The sequence below is a fragment of the Pygocentrus nattereri genome, chromosome 13 (assembly GCF_015220715.1).
Source record: "Pygocentrus nattereri isolate fPygNat1 chromosome 13, fPygNat1.pri, whole genome shotgun sequence".
NCBI lineage: Eukaryota > Metazoa > Chordata > Actinopteri > Characiformes > Serrasalmidae > Pygocentrus > Pygocentrus nattereri.
The window spans coordinates 1402094-1423476 of record NC_051223.1 but is presented as its reverse complement, the minus strand read 5'-3'; the positions used below and the strand labels follow the sequence as shown (position 1 = coordinate 1423476).

The 21383-nt window shown below is 42.7% G+C and overlaps 1 protein-coding gene across 1 annotated transcript in view; it reads left to right on the top strand.

Annotated features, from left to right (window-relative positions):
* Nucleotides 1-21383, top strand: part of bicc1b (BicC family RNA binding protein 1b) — a 94151-nt gene that overhangs the window by 11944 nt on the left and 60824 nt on the right. Inside the window, exon 2 of the mRNA XM_017714530.2 lies at nt 8882-8928. Within this exon, the coding sequence (XP_017570019.1) occupies nt 8882-8928 (47 nt within the window). The remainder of the gene's footprint in view (nt 1-8881; nt 8929-21383) is intronic.

Sequence of the window (21383 nt, the reverse complement as noted above, 5' to 3'; positions counted from 1 at the left end):
GCCAGCCCTTTATGCAGCGGAAGTATCAGGTACAGCGAGATTGTACTGAAAGCTCCAGCTTGTGCTGGTCTGGTCAGAGGGACCCTTGAGGAGAGGTGGGCGGAAGGTTCCCAGTGTTCGCAGCACATAATTCACTGCAGCTGTTGGAGAGACTCTGGTTTTAAAAAATGCTGGCTCGGACCAGAGACTTTGTTATGACAAGGAAAAGAATGACCCATTACACCAGAGTTAGCTCAAACGCTTCAAGACGAAAAACAAAATGGTTGTTGTATGCCCGTCAAAAACCTGCAAAAGTGGTATTTATTGGACGTCACGGCAGCACCCTGGGCTGAGTTACGGATAGCTGGTTTTAATAACGTCGGCGTCTTGTGCTTTTCAGATTATCCCTCAAAATTCGTGAGCAAGGGGATTAAAACCACCCAGATGTTTGCCCCCAGTTTATTTAATCGATCTGTAATTGCTCCGTTTTTCTTGGAGTCCAGTACGTTGTCCATTGTTGGTAATACCTGCTAAGATTCTCTATCATGTACATCATTGGCTTGTGCAGCTGTGGACCGTCTAGTCGGCTGCTCGCTCATCTTGATGAAGATGGATGGATTGATATCAGTTGAGTGTCCAGCCACCTTGGCTTACCACTACTAAACACATTGTTGCTCGCATGTGTTGTCTGGTGCTGTCTTCACTAAGCCTAGATTGACTCATTCACTCGTCTGGAAATGTTCCCTGTAGGGGGCTAACCTTTTCAGTTTGAGAGTTATTTCCTGCCTGCTTGCTGTTTGTGGTTTAACTGCAATAGAACGGCCTTTTTATTGTCTTTTTCGCTAATGCATGCTTGTTAACGCAAATGGATAATCAGCCAATCACAGGGCCGCATTTAGGCGTGTAGAGGTGGTCAAGACGACTTGCTGAAGTGCAGACCGAGCATCAGAACGGGGAAGAAAGGGGATTTAAGGGACTTTGAACGTGGCGTGGTTGTTGGTGCCAGACGGGCTGGTCTGAGTATTTCAGAAACTGCTGATCTGCTGGGATTTTCACACACAACCATCTCTAGGGTTTACAGAGAACGGTCCGAAAAAGAGGAAATATCCAGTGAGCGGTCAGTTGTGTGGACGAAAATGCCTTGTTGATGTGAGAGGTCAGAGGAGAACGGGCAGACTGGTTCCAGATGATAGAAAGACAGCAGGAACTCAAATAACCAACCAGAATCTCTGAGGAACGTTTCCAACACCTTGTTGAAAGTCTGCCATGAAGAATTAAGACAGTTCTGAAGGAAAAAGGGGGTCCAACCTTTCACTGGCAAGGTGTACCTAATAAAGTGGCCGGTGAGTGTACAAGTCATTGGATGGTATAGTAGCTGGCTGCTTGATATGTGGTGCGATCTTGATGTTTTTCTCATCTTTATGAAGCCAGTTTGAACTGTATATCAAATAAGTGGCAAAACCGCTTCAGCATTAAACCAAAGTGAAGCCGATGTGTTGTCTGATGACGTCTTCAACAGCTTAGCTTGACCCCATGATTCAGGTGCAGATCTTCACTGTGTGGGAAGACTGGCTGTTCCTTTGCGCTGGAGCATTGAGATTTATTTCTTGCACGCTTGTTGGTGGTTCCTCAGAAATAGTCTGTATATTTTTAAACTATACTTCAGATTTTCATGTATGTTGTCTCTGCTCCCCAGAGAAGCTGCAAATCATCTGTGTTTCTAAATAAGAAGAGCCTTAACATGAAAACCTCCCACTGAAACAACTTACTCCCATTGTGCGAGGCCAAGGAAGACAGCTGCTGATAATGATTTCTCAACAACCTTTCAGTGGACGGTGTGGACATCACTGGCGCGCGGCTCTGCAGCCACAGCTAATCAGGAGAGCAGAGCACATTCTTACGGATTGACTCAGGCTCTGAATGGAGCGCTACTCTGGGCAGACGTACAGTATGCTTCCTGTTTAGTTTTTAGGTCTTCACTTATCACTGTTGATGGTAGAATGTCCTCGATTCTGCAGAGGAACAGGACTTCCTAGTTAGGCTCCGGGCTTCTTAGGGCTTCTGTGTGGGAGCTGAGCATGAATGGTAGGTATGGAGTCACTGAGATGCAGAGTTTTACAGAATCTCCTAAGGTGTTTACTGAGTAAACGTCAGAGTAAAGTTCTTCTGAAGTGTTTTGATGTGAAATGGTTAACTGTAGAGAAACTTACCTGCTCTGCTTTCTTAACAGCGGTAACCGTAGGAACCGTGTCTACATTGCATTCCGCTCCGTTTTGTTTACTGTCTGAAGTGAGCAGTGACTGGTTGTCCCTTCTGACTGTGGCTTCTTTTGGGATGCAGGAAACACATTGGACAGTCCATCACAAGGCAGAGATACATACTTTAGCATGTCCAGTTCAGCGGACTGCATGTCTTCAGCCCACGCAGACACAGCGAGAACATGACTCTGTACGGGAAAGACCCAGGTCACTCAGCTTGGGAATTGAACCCAGGCAATTCTTGCTGTGAGGTGACCGTGCTTCCCACTGCCCCACCCTGCTGCCCCTGCGGCAAAACCTATCATAAAAACAGTGTCTTTGGCATCAGGCAGCATATCTGTAACCATCTCAATTTGAGAGTTTTTAGAGGTGTTCTATGCTCTGGACGTCTGTTTTCTGAGTCTCTAGAATGAAGCATTTCATGTTAAACCAGACTTTTTTATGATTTATACAAAATACAAAACCTTTTACACATTGTGCAATGCAAGTTGAATTATTATTATTATTATTATTATTATTATTGGATCTGTTTATACCATTCTAATCACTTAACCATTTTTAAAATGCCCCAGATTTAAACCACCTATGTTCCCATTGCTCTCTGCTAGTGCCAGTAAAAATTTGTCGTCTGTGATGTATTTAACTGGCAGCTGTTAAAGCGATTGAGAACCGATTGTGCATCACTACGAGCACATTATACAACCTTTCCATGACATCAGTCGTGCAGCTGATGACATGTGGCCAAGTCAGCAAGTTAAGTTTGGACAAACTCCTGAACCAAGTCACATCTGCACATTTGTTTGGTTGCTGCCAGGCAACAGCAGGCAGTCCCTTCCCTCAGAGGCCTTCTTGGCCGATAAAGTGGGATATCAAGAAAGTTGATCCATCCATACGAATGTGTGTGGTATTAAGAGACACTGTATTTGACAACACGGTGAATATTGATGCCCGTCATGGTTTGAAGGTGGATTTGCGAGCTGGAAAGGTAATTTAGTGTGACTTGGAGCTTCTAACAAAAGAGACTCACTACTGATTTATTTTGGGTTTGACCATAATGTGGTGTGTGACATGGCTCAGAATCATTTTATTCAAAGGAAATGTGCTTCCTAACGCTGCATTTATACTTGTCTGGCATGGCAACTGGCAAGTGTGAAGTCCAATAGGAGTTTAGTCAGCATTTGGGTTCATATTTGTTAGAGAAAGTCAAAGTGTGCTTTAAAAAACGATTTCACAGATCGTTTTGGATAATTATGATGCGTAGACTTGCTCCAGTAGCGCAACATTTTTATACACTGCGAGAATGTGGTGACAGAATGACAAACTCCTGACATTTGACTGCCAACCCGATCACTCGGTTGATTTATTGCAGTCTTCTGCAAGTTCGCAGTAGGAGTTACTCCTTTGCGCCAAGCCATGGCTTTAGCTTTAAGTGCCAAACTAAAGTCCCTGTGAACTGTAGAGGGTTGTGGCTTTGGAGTGTGCATACATAAGAGGGGAAAGAGAAATGAATTGAGCTTATTTCTTTGTTCTCATACCCCAAATTTTAGGTAATGCAAAAAAAAAACAAGAAAAAAAATGTTTACTTACTCCAACTGCAGTTAGTAAGCCAAACTTTTAGTGTCTGAACTGCATCTTTAGCATTGCTACTAGGATAATGTAGCTCATAATTGGTGGAAGATCATCATCATGAATTTAGGTTGTAACTGCAATGCTCAAATCCTCTTACACTCGTTAAAGCCCTTGTCTCCTCACTGTCATCATTTATTCTGTTATCTATAGTTTTCGTGATATTTTGCTTTGAACTGGCAGAGAAAGGGCAGCACGGTGGCGTGGTGGGTAGCGCTGTCGCCTCACAGCGAGGAGGGCCTGGGTTCGATTCCCCGTCCGGGTGACCGGGGTCCTCTCTGTGTGGAGTTTGCATGTTCTCCCCGTGTCTGCGTGGGTTTCCTCCAGGTTCTCCAGTTTCCTCCCACAGTCCAAAGACATGCAGTCAGGCCAATTGGACATGCTAAACTGCCCGTGTGTGTGTGTGTGTGTGTGTGTGTGTGTGTGTCTGCCCTGCGATGGACTGGTGACCTGTCCAGGGTGTATCCTGGCAATGACTGCTGGGATAGGCTCCAGCACCCCCCCGCGTCCCTGACGGAGAAGCGGCTTAGAAAATGGATGGATGGCAGAGAAAGACAGATGTTGGTCTTTTTCTTTTGAGAGGTTTTTTTTTAAGTTTCCTTTTTTCTGCCGTTTTCTTCGGTCGGGTTGGGTAAATTCTGCCGTAGGTGACTTCAAATCTGCTATAGTACCAGCCAGACTTGGCGGAATGAATGTCAGCTACTTTCGTTCTTCTCCCTCACGTAATGTTCTCGCTCGCCCGCTGCTCCGAGTCCCAACCAAAACCATTTTTGTTAACTACACTTGTCATGAAGGTTTATGAAGGTTCACAGTGTTTCCCCTCAATTGAACTTTCCAGGCAGGAACAAGGCACATTAAAAATTTCTCTACAATGTCTGCAGCTATGACCATGCCAACTCCTAATGGGAGCTTGTATGACCTCAGTTTTAGCAGTAAGCTAGCTGGCTATAGATTGTGGAAATAACGTTACTGCTGAGCTTTTAAATATTAGTTATAATATGTCTGTGATCTGCCTGTCATAACGAAACCTTATATCTCAATTTTTGTCTTTTGGCAAAATTTAAAAACGCCTGTTCCCCTTTAATGATGGATGGGCTGAAATAAATGGCTCAAAAAGACTGGACAGAAGTCTGGTTCTATAGACTTGCATTAAAAGTAAAGCAGTTTTTTTTCCCTTTTCTTCTACAGTTGTCATTTTGTTCTGACAGCAGCAATATATTACTTCAATATTACGCTGGTGAGCCCTGATTCCGTGGCATATATTTACTGCTAAAACTAAATTTTAAACCATGTTGACAGAGGCTTAAATAATCTCCAGTTGGCTTCCTTATGTGGTTATGTGGCGCCGGATGACGTGTTATTTTGTCATCTGGCACCAGATTTAAGCTACAGCACGGCTGTTAACTCCAGGGGTGAATTGATCATTTACAACTTTACTCTGACTCTTTAGAACGACTCTGCCGAACGTTAGAGAGCGCTGGCGCAGAGCGCCCACTGCTGGTTTCCATTTCTAGCAGCCCATTGATTAGGCTGCTGCTGGTATTCAGTCAGTGATGTTTCTAAGACTTCCAGAAGGCCCACAGTGATGATGTTTTTCTCGCAGAATTGGCCCCAGTTCCTGGAAAGCTGATGGTTAATCTAATGCATAAGGACTCTTGAAGTCTTAGCCAGTAGGAGAACTCGCTTAGCTATGTCTACCTAAACACCACAGAGGAAAGCTATTCTCCACTGGACAGTTTTCTGCTGGGCTTGTCAAGAAAATAGAATGTTTGCCTCCATCCTATACAACAGTGAAACACAGTTATAACATATGAATATAGAAGTCGTTAGGCCTTCTCTGAGAGCCTAGAGGGCCCTGAGGGTTAATACTGTCTGTAGCTACGTGATGTCCTTTGTCCATTTTTATAGAAACCGTGTCATACAGTATCATCAACAGCTTTTAAAGTAAAGAGGAAAACAAGGCTCCAGCAGTTTGGTGTAAGGGTACTTTAATTTTCACATGTTCTTTGTTCTTTGGTGTTCTTTGGCCCTGTGATTTACTCTGCTTTAATTGGCGTGATATCATTCTATAAAATATTCATGTCTCCGTGACAATAATAACAGTACAGTCAGTTGCTCGGAACGGATTTGAACACATTCTGCTTTTTTTTAACAGCAGATCATGTTTTTAACCTGGATCATCCTGTGGACTGATGGTTTAGTGACCTGTCTATACCTGTGTCATAATGCAGAATATCTGAACTAGCCGGTACAAATGAGTGCTCAATCACACAGAATACAGCTTATGGTCCTTTTAGTGGAAGAACATGTTTTTTGTTGTTTTACCTAAACACTTGCACATCTACAGTGCCGGTTTGCACTCTGGCCAGGCTTAACCACAATTTGCCTAACTCTTTTTCCCTTTCTGAATCTGGCCGGCCCTATAAAGTTATTCATGCTTAATTATTGTGACGCTTTTTCTCAGGCAGCTCATTTTACAGCGCAGGGGGCACCGAGTATGATGATGTTGATCAGACTTCGATGCCACAGAGCTGATTCAGCTGGGGCTGTGCTGGATTTGTGCAATTTTCAGTCCGTCTGCTTCCAAAAAAACATCCCTGTAATTCAGAGGATTTAAATACATGCTTCACATTTTGTCTGGCTTAGCCCAGACGACAAACGCAAAGCCAGGCTTGTGGCAGCAGATTCTGCCTGTATGGCTGAATGTAGGTCAAACTCGTTCATCAATGTCCCTCAGTGCTGTAGTGCAGTTGAGCTTCCATGCTGGGGCCTTATTAGCTTTAATCAAGCGCAGACGTGTATCATTTGTTATGTGAAGTCCGTGTTTGCTGGTTAACGTCTGCAGCAGGCGTGTTAACTGGTGATCACCTCCTCATCTGTTACCAAAATCGCCAGAGACAGAATGTAGGGTACTGTTCAAAATCAGAGACCACCCTTTCGTTTGTTTGAATTCCATTTTCAGAGAATCTAATAACAGATTTTAGAGTATAAAATCAGTTCAGTGTTTGATTTGTCTGCTATTTACTTTCGTGTGACTTCAACTTTGCCCAAAAAACTGTACTTCTTTGCTTTTTCTGACTGTTTTGACTTTTTCTATTTTCTTCTAAGATTATATTAAGATGGTGTTTGGTGAATGGAGGAAGAGCAAAGTAAGAATTTCATTGTACAGTGTAGCTGCCTGTTCTGCTGTGCACATGACGAAACTCTTGAATCTTGAATCTTGCTGCTTTAACTTTTCCATCCTTCCAATCTTAAAACCAACCAGGTTGGGGGCAGTCGTGGGCTGGAGGTCAGGAAACCAGCCTCGTAACTGGAAGGTCGCCGGTTCGATCCCCAGAACCGACAGCACATGACTGAGGGGTCCTTGAGCAAGACACCTGACCCCCAACTGCTCCCTGGGCGCTGCAGATTGGGCTGCCCACTGCTCCGGGCAAGTGTGCTCACTGCCCCCTAGTTTGTGTGCATTCACTAGTGTGTATGTGGTGTTTAACTGCACTGATGGGTTAAATGCGGAGGTGGGATTTCCCCGTTGTGGGACTAATAAGGGTCTCTTAATCTTAATCTTAACCAAGTTGCAGCTCTGTACTCCCAATTGAAGGTTGCCGAAGGAGTCAGTGAGATTGTTACCCTTCAAGAGGCATTAACCTTCACTCAAGCAACGATCCAAACACACCCCTAGCTGCCTGGCAAATGTATTTGTCATGTGCATCTAACACAGCTGTAGGAGGTAGTTGTGAGAAGATTAGATATGAGATAATACACATATATAAGGAAGGATTCATGGAAAATAAATGGAAAATGGGACACTTAACATCCATACAGCACTTGATGGGCTACTAAAACTGTCACCATCAAATAAACCGTACATAAAGCTTTCATCTTTGAAAGACAGGAAAGATCAGTCGAGTTCCACGGTTGCTTCAGATCTGAAAAGGCCTACAGGTGGTTCTGTCCATCCTTCCACTGTGAGAATACAAATGCTTAAAAATGAAAAGACAAAAAGAGAAGAGAAGAGAATTTCCACTACAGCTCTGAAAATGGAAATCTGAGATGTGGAATAAGGTTTTATGAACGGATGAGTTTACATTTGCGCTTGGGATCATTGGGACCCAATGTTGAAAGGCTGAACTTAGGAGGTATTTACAAGAAAAGAAGAGAAATATCCGAGCAGATTTCTTGGAAGAACTGAAAGCAAGCCGGAGGAAAACAGTGGAGACTGTAATACAGGCGCACACAGTGGACACACTAAATACAGTTTGACACTGCATTTACTTCTTGAAGCTTCTGTGTAATTTTCTCTTAAATATGCTTTTGCTATTTCTGACGCTGAAAAACGAATAACGACGTCCGTTTTGACTTCAATTTAAATAATAGAAGTCAAAGAGGGTGGTCCCTGACTTTTGCACAATACTGTAAATGAAATGTAACTGCAATGCCTTACGCAGCTGAGTAAATGTTTATGTAATGGTGCAAGTAGCATAACAAAATGACAGTAATAACTGCAGACTTGTACGGCTTAAACCTCACATTGTCAATAAACCCCCCTCAGCCTGTGCCAAGTACAGGTTCTCGATCCATCTTGGTTAGTTTCATTTAAAGCTCATGTGTCCACTGCACTTTAACCCTTCGTAGCCAAAGGTTGTTTATCCAGAGTCAAACAGGCACCAGAAGAGCAGGAGAGTTGGTGCGGCTCATGTCGCCCAGAGACATGGCTTGCATCCATGCCTGTGGATCAGAATGTGGGATTTACTTGGTTTAAAGTTGACTTAATTCACAGAGACACACACAAGCTTTAATGAAATGTAAACTCACGCGTTTGCCGCAGGGACAACTTGCTGCCAATGGACAGAAAACCGGCCCGCGCGCTCTGCCTGCCTGAATGAATGGCACTGACACTTTTCCACTGTAGGCCATGTGGAAAAACGTGTTGATATGGCTTGCTGATTTTTAGTTAATACACATTCTTAAGTGATCCCTGATGTTGCAGTCTCTCTAAAATGTCCCATTCTTCTCTGCAGCTGCCGCCGAGGGGAGGGTGAATGGAGGCGAGGATTTCTTTCAGAAGGTAAGGAAAACCACATTGCTCTGGCAGCTCTAGGTAGTGGTACAAAATAGGTCAAAATCACTTTGCACACACAATTATGTGACTACTGAATGACATACGGCCATGCTTAACTTTTCCTTGTTGAAACCTGCAGCTAGAAAATAGCAGAATAATCAGATTTCTTTGATCGTCAGAAGGTTTTCCTGAGGGTGCTGGGCTGCTGATTAATGACCTAGCGTGTCAAGTCGACTCACCGGCTTTAGCTGAGGTAGGCCTGTCCTTTTGTGGCCTGAGCCAAGACAAGCACACTTCACCTGTTCCGATGCCTTTATAGAGGAAATGGTTGTAAGCTTTTAGGCAGGACACTCGCGGCCTAATTGGCAACGTGTGGATAAACACCGAGAGGCGAGCATGACTGTGACTGGCTAGACGGCCCTGGGTGAAGGAGAATGCAAGCCAGTACCTGACCGAGTCCAAGGCAGGTGGCCCAACCAGGCCTCTTTACAAGCAGAATGGAGTAACGCCTTCAAAATAAATAAACAGGCTCTCCGTCCATTTTACAAAAAAATCCCCACTCTTGCTGAAGTCGTTTTGTTCGTGTAAACCTAAAAGGTGTGGGAAAATAAACGTGCAGGGCGAGAAAGTGCTTGGACTGCGCCTCTCTGGACCTGTTCTGGAAGATTACAGCCCACTGCCGGCAGGATCTCGGACTCCTTCGGACAGTGGCAGCTAGAGCCGATACTGATCCTCAGGAATGTCAAAGCTGGGTATTCAAATAAACATCGTCTGCCGTGCCTCAGCCAGTGCATTTCAAATTTGTCAGCTGAGTTAGCGGATGTTGGACGTTTGATGGAGACGAGAGAGCAGATGTTCTCTGAAATTTGGGGCTGTGCAAAAGACAGTAACTCTTTTGTGCTTTTGACTCCGTTCCTGTAATAATGATATCACACACGTACAAAATCATGTGAGGAGAAAGCAAAACAAAAACTGATATTTGAACATTTTTCCTGGTAAAAGTGATGATGGAGCAGGACTGAAATTTCCTCTTCAGCGTGCAAGGGATGAAATAAGACATTTTATCCAAATAGATACTGCAAAGTTAAGCACATGATAGTCAAACAATAGAAAATTACACAGAAAATAAATCCTCTGCAGACCGAAAATCTGTATTGAATAACACCTGGAGGGGAATTATCAGTATTATCAGTATTATCAGACTTTTGACTCGCACCTAGCTTGGCCAGCCATTCCCGCTGCGATTGAAATATGCAGGTTGCTGTTCATGCTGACTGGGCGATCTGCCACTTGCAGGTCGGTGAATGATACCAGCCTGCTGAAACGCGGCGTGTTTTCAATCACAACATCGAGTTCCTGTCCGCCCCACAGCCGCGGCTTCGTGGCTGAGCCAGCTTGCATACTGTGAGACGGCACAATGGCAGGATTCAGCCTTTCTCTGTGGATGTTTACGCTCATGCTGAGAGCTGAGATCAGGTCTCCGGAGGAGACCAATCCTCGCGAAACCTCACCGCTCTTTCCCGCAAATGCACAGAAATACCAAAGCCACCTTTACCGTTTGCAAACTTCCACAGAGAGCAGTTCAGTCGACACTACCATGTAACTTGATGTATTGTTTGTTTTAGAAGCTTTTTTCCCCCTTTAGCCCACCAGGACCAATGTAGCAGTACAGGTTGACAGTCCATTTAACAAAATGAGTACTACAGGCCCTAAAGTGGAGCCCCTGTGAGGATTGGCGATTACTGTGTTTCGGGGTGCAGTTCGTTTTTGTGAGCTGGAGGCTGATGAAACCACAATACATGGCAACTCCAGTCATGTAACACGTTATCAGTGTGTTTTAGAACTTTTTTCAACCACATGCAAAAACTTCTGAAATCTGGTCCCGCGTTACAAGCCTTTGTCGAGCACGTTATCTCATTCTTTTGCAACCCATCCAGGATCGATATTAAAAACCCAGCATGGGTTCATTGTAGTAGTTTGCAGTCTTGTGCACAGTCATGATGGATCTAGAAAGTAGCAAGCCCACTCCTCTGGAAGCATTTGACATTTTTTCTGCCAATGCTCCAGTGAAAGTGTTTTGTAGCATGGTTTGCGGCTTGTCTTGCTTAAATCACACTGTCCCGTTAACGTGTTTTACCCTGTTGTGCTTGTAACCCACCCAGGACGAAGGCTAAAATCAGGTATACAGTACTGTGCACACGTTAGAGACCACCTTTCCTCTTACTCACTTTCCAGTCAAAATGGCCAATAATTACACGTTATTCATTTTTCAGTATCAGAAAAAAGCCTGAAATGTATTTAACAGAAAATTACACAAAAGCTGCCAACAATAGATACAGTGTCAAGTCAAAAGAGACATTAACATTCACACAAGCAACTGTTCAAACATACCATAAGTGCCTTGGAAATTTCTTTCTCGTGTGTGTCTAAAGTGGCTAACGGAGATGTTTAAGATGATCAGACATAAGATGAACCACTTGCACACAGACAGGGAAAGGCAAAGGAAAATAAGTGAAAAAAGCAGGTTCTAAAACTGGAGTTAAGAAAAAAAAATTTAATATATAGAGAATATGGGATACCTAACAATCATACAAGACCTGGTAGTCCAGCAGACTGGTCAACATCAGGTAAACTGCTTTCATCTTTGAGACATCAAACCCCACGCTTGAAAAAAAGTCCACGGGCGTGTCTGTCCGTCCTTCCACTGTGCAAAATGCAACAGCAATTGGACATCATGGATTGAGAAGTCAAATTTCGAATTGATGTTACTTGGCTAGTGAGAAGCAGAGAATGCAGCCAAGTTCTGAGACTAAACTTTTTCAGAGCTTATAAGATGCTTGGAAAAACAGCCCTGCAGATTTCTTGAAAAAATGATTTCTTGAAGTTCCCTGAAAATGAAAACTGTACTAAAGGCAAAGGGTGGGCATGCTAAATGTCATGGTAAATATTATAGGCCTGTATTTTAGTAGTAGAGGGGTGTATATATGTGTGTGTGTGTGTGTGTGTGTGTGTGTGTGTGTGTATACACAAACACAAATATATATATATATATATTACATACAAACAGATAAATAACTTCTGGCAGAAGTTTCTGGGGAATCACGCCCAATCTGGCAACCCTTCCCTGCACTGGAGAGCAGCATCTTTATAGCAACATTGTCTTAAAAACTGAGAACATCTTCTGCGTCAACCTTTGTCAAAGAGAGTAGGGTGACCAAGTTTTAGATTGTTAGTGGTCAAGTGTTTCAGAAATGCTTTATACCTGAGCATGTGGCCAAACTTAGCTGTGTTAGTCTTAACGGCCAGTGCAGTTGTAATGCATCTTTCTGCTTTGGAGGTTTTTTAGACTCTCTCTAATTTTTTTTTAGACTCTCTCATTAATTCTCAAAAGTAAATGCTTCTGAGAGCAGCCAGCGGTCCAGAGCAGTAGGGAGGTTGGACATTTGGACTGCTCCAGGCTTCTAAGACCAACATTATCACCTCTAATTAGAGGTCTAATACAGACGGTTAGTACCAGAGTCTCGACAGCCCCACCTTTTGACTACTGCTGAGAGATCACTCTGGCTTTGACAGGGAAGACCTTGTGACTGACATGAAAACTGAAATGCAAAGCAGGTTGCTTTATTCTCTGTCAACTCCTTAGCATTAAGCATTTAGCCTCGTAATCTAAACTAAAACTGTTGCACAGACGCAGTCGCGGTCATAAACGTGCCGACTGTTCGATTAGTTGAAAAAGCAGCTCTTGTTTTATTGAATATTCTTCACAGCGCTGTTACCTTGCTGATGATTCTGTGTAATGCTCTGCTAGTTTATACTTTCTGGCATTTTCCTGACACTGAAAAGTGAATAATTTATACTTAATGGCTATTTTGATTGAAAATTAAATAAAAGAAAGGTGGTCTCTGACTTTCGTACAGTACTAGATCTCCTAAAAACAGCGGATCTTATCCAGTGACCCTTCATTGCCTGTACTGATCTATGTGCAGACACCAGCCTACTTCTCTGATCCATGTCCTTCCCCTGCTTACCTCAGGCTCCATTCCCAGATTGAGGGCATTGGTGGAGGCTTATTTCTGCTCCCAGATCCCTCCAAAAACCCCCAACTTGTTTATCAAGTGAGGATAGATTGTAAACTGTGAGTTATTTGTCACAGAGCTGGATGGAAGTGCTGGAGGTAATGAGAACCAGGTGTGTCTGTTGGAAGAGAACAGCTTCATTAGCACTTTTCATTGGGCTCGGTGCGAAAACATGTTCGTAAACACTGAGGCAGTGTAACCATGTTACGTTGGGTGGAAGAAAAGAATAAGGCTGCTCCCAATCAGGTAGTGCATGTTAACACGAGCCTGACGGAATGCATCACCACAAGGGTTGATAGCTGGGCTTTGAATCTGCTGTGGTTCTTGGAAAGCAGCTGAAGTCGTGATTGCTACTGTGTATTACAATAACAACCAGCTGTGTGCCCTGATTCTAAAATCATGGCATATATATGCTGTTGATACAATGCTTATGATGGACAGTTCCAAAGACATGATGGATGCTTTTTAGTTTTAAATATTTTAAAAGGAGTATTTTATTTCAGCATGGCATCCAAGTACACTCTCTCTTTCTTTTAGTACAAAGGCTGACATTGTAGTTTGTCATTCCAAATGAACCTGCCGTCCCAGTGCGGACTTAAACGTGTCACAGTCATTGATCATTCCATATAGATTTGATTGTATGTATGTATGTATGTATGTGTGTGTATATATATATATATATATATATATATATATATATATATATATATATATATATATATATATATATATTTGTGTATGTATGTATGTATGTGTATATATATATATATATAAATTGCTGTTGTTCAGTTTTTTACATAATTTGAAAATACATGTTACCATTTATATTGTGTGAAAATTTCATGATGAATGGACTAAAAGAAATGACCCAAAATGACTTAGAAAAAAGTCTGGCTCCATTGACTTACATTAAAAGTACATTATATATATAATTGTGTGTGTGATATATATCGTGTGTGTGTCTTAAAAACACTAGTGGTGTGAACTCTTGAAACCTCCTGAAACTTCTTGAGTGAAATGTCACTTTAAACCTGATAGAAAGGATTCTCTAACATGGAACTTGCCATTTTACATATTCTTTTGAATTAATGTAACAATGACCATGTCTCAAAGATGATAATTGTATAAGTGTTGACGGACGACTAAAAGCTTGCCAAATAATGCTACCTATTACATAAATTGTAAACGTATGAAAATATAATACTTCATGACATGCCAAAGGCATCTTTAGTTGAATTCCAAAATTTGAATCTTAGAAAACACCTTGTGTTTAATACCTCATTATTGTGGCAATACTTTTTTTGTTAGTTGTGGCACATTTTAAATACTAAAAATCTATTTTGCACATATAGCACAGCAGTAAATGCAGTTAAACGGGGCCAGTTATGTTCTCTTTATAATGAAATATGCAGTTGGTCAGTACTGATGAAATCAGTATATTCTCATAAAAGCTTATTGTGACAGAATTGATCACAATATCGATAAACATCATCAAATTGCCCAGCCCTAAGTGCTTGTGGCTTTGGAACTTCTGCACAGCTGTCTGACATTTGTCCAAGAATGTGTGGAGCTAAACCTCAGTAAGTTGAATATGAGGATACATGTAAACACATTGATTTGCGTTCCTCAGACAAACAATGAATTTAAAATAAACCGTTTTTTGACGTATGTGGTCAGTGTGGACTGGGGATAGAAGAGTGTATACATACAACATCCGACGCTTTTATTTAAAAAAGAATGTTTTTGCATGATGTAACTTGAGCTTTGCTTCACTTAGTTCTCCTCCCCATGTGCTCAATTTGATGGGCTTGCCGTCATTGAAGAAAACCCGAATAAATGTCCACATGCCTTCGAAAACATAAGGTATCAAATTTGAAATTAGCCTAAACGCCAAGTACAAGAGCGTACAAGTCCTCGACACAACAGTGTCCAAATGCGCCTCAGGCTCTGCGTTCATGGAAACTGTGATCTGAACCTGTCCCGTTCTCCTCTTCCCTCAGCCACTCCTTCCCTTGCTGGACCCAGTACACAGGTTGTGAGGTAAACTTCTCTCCATGTGTGCCGGCCTGAGTGATGGATGAGACTCCTGGCCCTTGGCATGTGCTTGGAGCTCACACTGATTTCAAAACACACTTCTCCCTGGGACAGGGATCCTATGGAAATAGTTGTTGCAAAGGCTCACAATTTGGGCCAGGCCGCTCCCCACGCCTCCGAACAGATGACTCCTCTCAGCCTTGCTCACTGTCTGTCTGCGTCCTTTCCGCTGAGTTTCGTGATGAAGTGTTCTGCTTGGCTTGGATTCATTTTTTGACCTTTTTCTACTACATGCTTCTCCCAGAAACAAAGAGGCTTGGGTTTTTCCCAAGCCTCAGACCAGGGCGTGTGTTTGTGTGTGTGTGTGTGTGTGTGTGTGTGTGTGTGTGTGTGTGTGTGGTCAGAGTGTTATTTATAAGACTTCACAAACTGTGATTTTGAGAAGGTTGTTTTGAATGGGATAGTACATTTCCCCTGCTTGGCTGGACTACAAGAACCATCCCAACACCACACTGGAGTTCACCCCTGAGGAGCTAATGGAGCAGAGCTTGTCTGGTGGCTCAATCTTTCACAGTAAAGCTCCACGGTAAATAAAGCCAATATGAAATATGACCTGCATGGTGCCCAGAGCTAACGAAGTGGCCTGGATAATTAATTTTCTGCAAAAGTCAATTGGTCAGTTGCTGAGATGTGAACAAAGCCATTTAGAGTAGTTTGGTGTGAAATGGTTAATAGTGTTGAGTCAGATGGACCACTGGACCTTCATGAGTGAAACTTCTGAGTTGTTATATGTGATGTTTTGTAGCGTCTGTAGAATTCCCTTTAACAGTGGAAATAAGGTTGGCTCATATATAACCTATGATCACCGCAGACCGGAGGAGTTTGACTGAAGAAAAAAACAAGTGGATAAAACTAAAAATAGGAATGAGACATGCTCACTAAATCTTGCAGATCCTGAGTTTATGGTGCTCTGGCCTATGTAGTGCTGCTCCTAGGGGAGCTGAGGAGTCATCTGATGATGCATGGATGATGGGATCATTGAATGGAATACCATCAGCATGGAACGTGGGAGTTTTCCGTATCAGGCAGGATACGTTTGATCCAGAAGCCTGCTTTTTTTTTATTATTATTAATATTCCACTGAGTAATGTGGTTGTCAGTCTTGCCAATGACGAAGCGCTGAGCAGCTTTGCTTTCAAGTGTGGTTACTCACACTGAAAGTGACAACTTTGATCCACAACAACATCTACGTAAGGCTAACATCTATAAATGACCCGCACTCTCTCTGCGTGTGCACTTGGCTAATGGGGTTTCTCATTTTCCTGGTAAAAAGTGATTTTTGGGGACAAATCGACTCCGATCAGCCTTCATAAACGAGTGAGCTCTGGCTTTTTAAAGTGCCAGAACAAATGATGGGTTCTTATTTTGTTTGTTGCTTATTTCTTGCTATTCAGGAATAAAGCAGGTTCGTATTCAGCTTCCTGATTTCCTTGATATTTATGGAAGCAGGACCTCTCAGATGTTTTGTTTTGTACATGTGCAGACATCAAGGAAGGCAGAGCGAGATTATGCGGTTTCAGCTTTCTCTGCGGAATCGGCTGGAGGCATTTCCTCCCATTCCACTAGATTTAGAAAGCTTTTAGGGCCTCCATGACTTCTTTGTCATTTCCAGCAAACGCTCCCGGCGTTCCCGCCCAGCCAACACGTCATCCGCCACGATACATGAAGAGCCAGCGTGTCCCGAACGCTTCTCGTGCGCATGCAGCTTGAGTTCACGCACCCGGTGTACTCTGAATCTGACAAAAAACACTAACAAGTGTTAACCCACCCCAGTGGACCCAGCACGACCCGCAACTCAGCTGAATCAATAGTGAGGAACGCAGTGCTGTTACTTATTCTGCTCAGGCGGGTTTCATAACGACAGCCGAGAGCTGTTTGTGTGCACCAAGGCCCTGGTTCTGGAGCCGAGCGTTGTGAGGGAACAGCTGTGGTGTTGCACACAGTGGGACTGTGGCAGGAAGCAGGTGCCAAAGCTCAGCCTGCATGGCAGTCCATTCTCACACACAGCTTAGCAGGAGCATTAAAAATTCTAATGTGGGAAAAGAGTACCATGACTTCCAGAATCTGGTCATTGCAGCGTATACATATTTCCAGATGTAACACTTCACCCAATCATTTTAAGTGTCTTTTGTGTATTGTTTATTTTTATACGTGGCCTATCACAGGTTTGGGGTCACCTACCTTTATAAACATATTTTTGTGTGTCAGTTTATCGGTGTAATAACTTAATAAACAGAAATCGGTTTAGGTTACGCCATTGTCTTTGCAAAACTGAAAGCACAGTGGACCAAAGAACTACCTTGGGAAAACTGATACCCCACAGATTTTAGGTCTTTGTCAGTACCACCTTTGTGTATAGAATAGAAGAATGATGGTGCACATGCTAGGAGAAATTAATCCTGTGTGAATACAAAAAAAAAAAAAATGCATCAGTCACATGTTAATATCTCCTGTCAAATCTCCTGGAGGTTCTTGGAATTATGACGTGCAATATTTAACGTTTTACCCCTTTTTGTCATGTGAGCTGGGATGCAGGTTTAGGGAACTAGTGTTCACAGAAGGTGTAGTCCATCAGTTTATTTGAACTCCATAGAATGAATCTAAATGCTTGTGCACAAAAGGCCTTGCGAAGTTCAAAAAGCCTTTGAAGTTGTTTAGTTTGAGACTGTAAAGGCAGAAGATTCTGTGCTTACTGCCTTGGCCATCTAGCACAGATTTGTTTTTGTTTGTTTTTTTCCCCCAATTAACCAATTAAATTAATCATATATTGAAAAAACTTTGTGTTTTGCCTTGAGTGTCTGCAGCCGTGTATTTGAGCTCCTGCTGGTTTGGGTTTCCTCTCTCTGTTGGCAGAAACGCTACTTGAATGCTAACAGCATCCCTTGCGTGGCACGATTTTGCAGCAAATAAATGATCTGTACAGATCATTTCTGGACAAATGGTTCATCCTTTTGTTTTTAATCATTTATGTTGTTTTTATCTCAATGCTACGTTTTTTTTAATTTAAGTCATTTACTTGCAGTTTTTGTAGCACCAGCGCTACCTGCTTAGAAAGCTTACTTAAGGCCTAATCATACTTCTAATCTACTTCGAGGGCTGTCCGAAGCCTGAAGTACCTTCATGACCTTACTTTCTGCTGTTCCGTGTTGCCTGTCGCAGATGCTCCAAGTTTCATGACTGCTGGAAAATGATTCTTTCATAGTTGTAACTCTGGCAACGTTTGGGATCAGAATATCGCCACCATTTAAGGTGGAACGAGAAAATTCGAACAAGAACCTGGTGAATAGAAATCCAACTTTCTAGCCTCGTCTTCTCGTGAACCTAAATATAAGAGAACCTGTGTGTTTTGGTGCTTATTACTAGTTAGAGATACCAAATAACAGACATAACATCTCACGTTTAGGAGATATTCATTGTGTATTTAACAAATGTGCATTTTACAGCGAAATATTAGTGTGTCTGCCAAAGTCCAAGCTGCTCAGAGTTGACAGTTTTTGTTTTAATGACCTCTTTTTTGCCACCAAATCAGAGGCTTTGTCGTGTAGTGTCTTCGTCCGTGGAATTCGCCTAGCTGCCAGGCGGACGTCATCTTCACGAAGCTTGCTGAGGCCTTGACAGCCCTGCTTTTCTGTGTGTTTTACTAAGAAAGCTGTTAAATCACTGTTTAAGCAAAACCTTCTCTCTGTGCATGGAAATATGCTTTTAATGAACACACAGTTGAGTAGTTGAGTGACACACAAACTGTTTTGTTAACAAAACCTTTGCAACTGTTTTTCATATTTGATTAAAAATAAAAAATAAAACCTGAATTTCAAAAGAAGGCATGAGACATTTCAGCCTCCAAGAATTGCAGTATACTGAACCAGATAAGTCGACTGGAGGTAGTTTTTAAATGAATATGAAAGAACTTGGTGTCCCGTAGCTCCTCGTGAAACACGGGGGCTGCCCAAGCCCTCCTGAGGTGTGTGTGTGGTCTGTTTAAAAGTGTCACTCAAACGGGCACGCTGCTGCCAAAATCAGCAGTAACATCAGAACCGAAGAGTGTTTACACAAGGTGAAGTCAGAGAGCGGAGAGCTGGCCAGAGTCATCCCACGTTTGCCACAGAGGCAGCGGGGTTCTTCACGCCTCTAATTGATAATGAACCATAAGATGTGCATGAAGAAAACAGAAGCATGCCTCACAGAAGTGACGTCTCCTGAACACTGAACACTGAAGAACTTATCACCCAGAGTGGGATTACATCACTGGGCTTTGGCCTGGCAGTTTTGAAAACTTTTCAGCACTGTCTGTTGAGCTTCCTGGCTCACCGAGTAGAGCAAACAGAGCGTTGCATCAAATCGTTTTCCTCTGCCGTTTATGTGAATGCAACGTGGCGCAGTTTGGGCGCTGGCATGCCCCTTCGATTCAGCGAGAGCCTAGAGGCCGAGCCGTGATCTGAAATGAATGTTGATGCTCTTTTCTTTACTCGCAGGCGCACGTTGGCTCGATCGTTTCTCGTACCGTGACTGATTGTGGCAGTCAGTTAGGTGGGCATAAAACCATATTCATAAACACTTCCACTGCTTCCATGGCCTGCATATGGAACTGCCCTCTCCTAAATTTCTGTGGGCTTTTTCATACTCTATTTGTAATGCTGAAAATATTCACTTTTTTTCTTTACTCCCCCACCCGTTTATAAATCCCCAGTTTCCAGAAAACTGAGCAGTCTTTGCGTGGTGTGTTTTTTTTTTTTTTTTTTTTTTTTTTTTTTTTAATGGTAAAACGTTTCAGCCCAGATTGTTTTAATTGGAGAATGTTTGTTTTCCTTCTTCAGCTGGACATATGTTACTGGGTGATGTTGATCTGAAGCTTTGCAGGCCTTGCACCTTTCACCAGCAAGAGTGGCGAGGCAGAAAGAGCTGTGTTTTTTACAGTGATGATATTGAATTAACGTCAATGTCTTTGATGCTGATGGTGGCAAATTCGTATTGCGTTGGCAGATAATTGCTTTATCTAATAGGCGTGAAGCCGTGTTTAGGATTGAACAATATTTTTAAGCCAATATTTAGTGACATGCTTATTGTGTTCTGGAAGAGCAGAATGTTTAGGTGACACTGGGCTCCATTTCTAACCCTACAGAAATAATTAGAATATAGCACAGCATCATCAACAAGGGCTGTAATGAATATTCAATAAAGTAAAATATGATCAGTATTTGAGAATGGAAAAGTTGTTTGAATAGCTGGTACCTTTATGGAAGTATGCGTTTCCCTGCATCCGTGTGTTGTTGTTGTTGTTGTTGTTGTTAAAACTAAATGCTAATGAGCCGTCAGTAACACACAGGAGCTGCACATCGACAGAGAATAAAGTCACCTGCATTACATCATAGTTAGCCCGTTTTTTTTTATGTCAGTCAAATAGTCCGTTCACGCCAAAGCCATGGTGATATGTTGGCTGTAGGTGGGGCTGTCGAGACTGGGGTGGCCGGTCCAGTCTTCTGAGAACACTAGAAGCTTCTTTGTTTGATTTGTGTATTTCCTTTTTGTATCTCTCTGTTTTGACTGGAAATATGAATGATGGTCTCTGGCATTTGCAATGTGTACATATACCAACAAGCCGCTTAATTAAATGCCCGAACCTTGTGTCTACATTCCTTGTCCATTATATCAGGTCCACTTACCATATTGGTCCACTTTCTACTTCTACGATTACAGACTATAGCCCATCTGTTTAATCTGTTTCTCTCTATATATTGTTAGTCCTGCTTTTACCCTGTTCTGAAGTGGTCAGAACCTTCACAGGACCACCACAGAGCAGGTAGAATTTAGGTGGTGGATCATTCTCAGCACTGCAGGTGATGGCACGTTAGTGTGTGTTGTGCTGGTGCGAGTGGATCAGACGCGAGTTTTTAAACACTGTGTCCAATTCATTAGACACAGCCACCTCGTTGGTCTTATCTAGTAGATGTAAAGTCAGAGATGATGGCGCGTCTATAGCCACACAGTTTGCGCTGATCATTTTCTAGTTCTGGTCACAGGACGCTGCCCACTGGGCGCTGTTGGTGGCATGTTTTTGGATGGTGGACTATTCTCAGTACAGCAGTGACAATGAGGTGTTTACAAACTCCAGCAGCACTGCCGTGTCTGATCCACTCATACCAGCGCGACACACACTAACACACCACCACCGCATCAGTGTCACTGCAGAACAAAGCATGCTGAAAAACACACGGAGTACAGTCTATAATGTTATAAGTGCCTGTGTATGGTAAATGAATCTTTATAAAATGGACAGTGAGTCGGTGTGTGTGT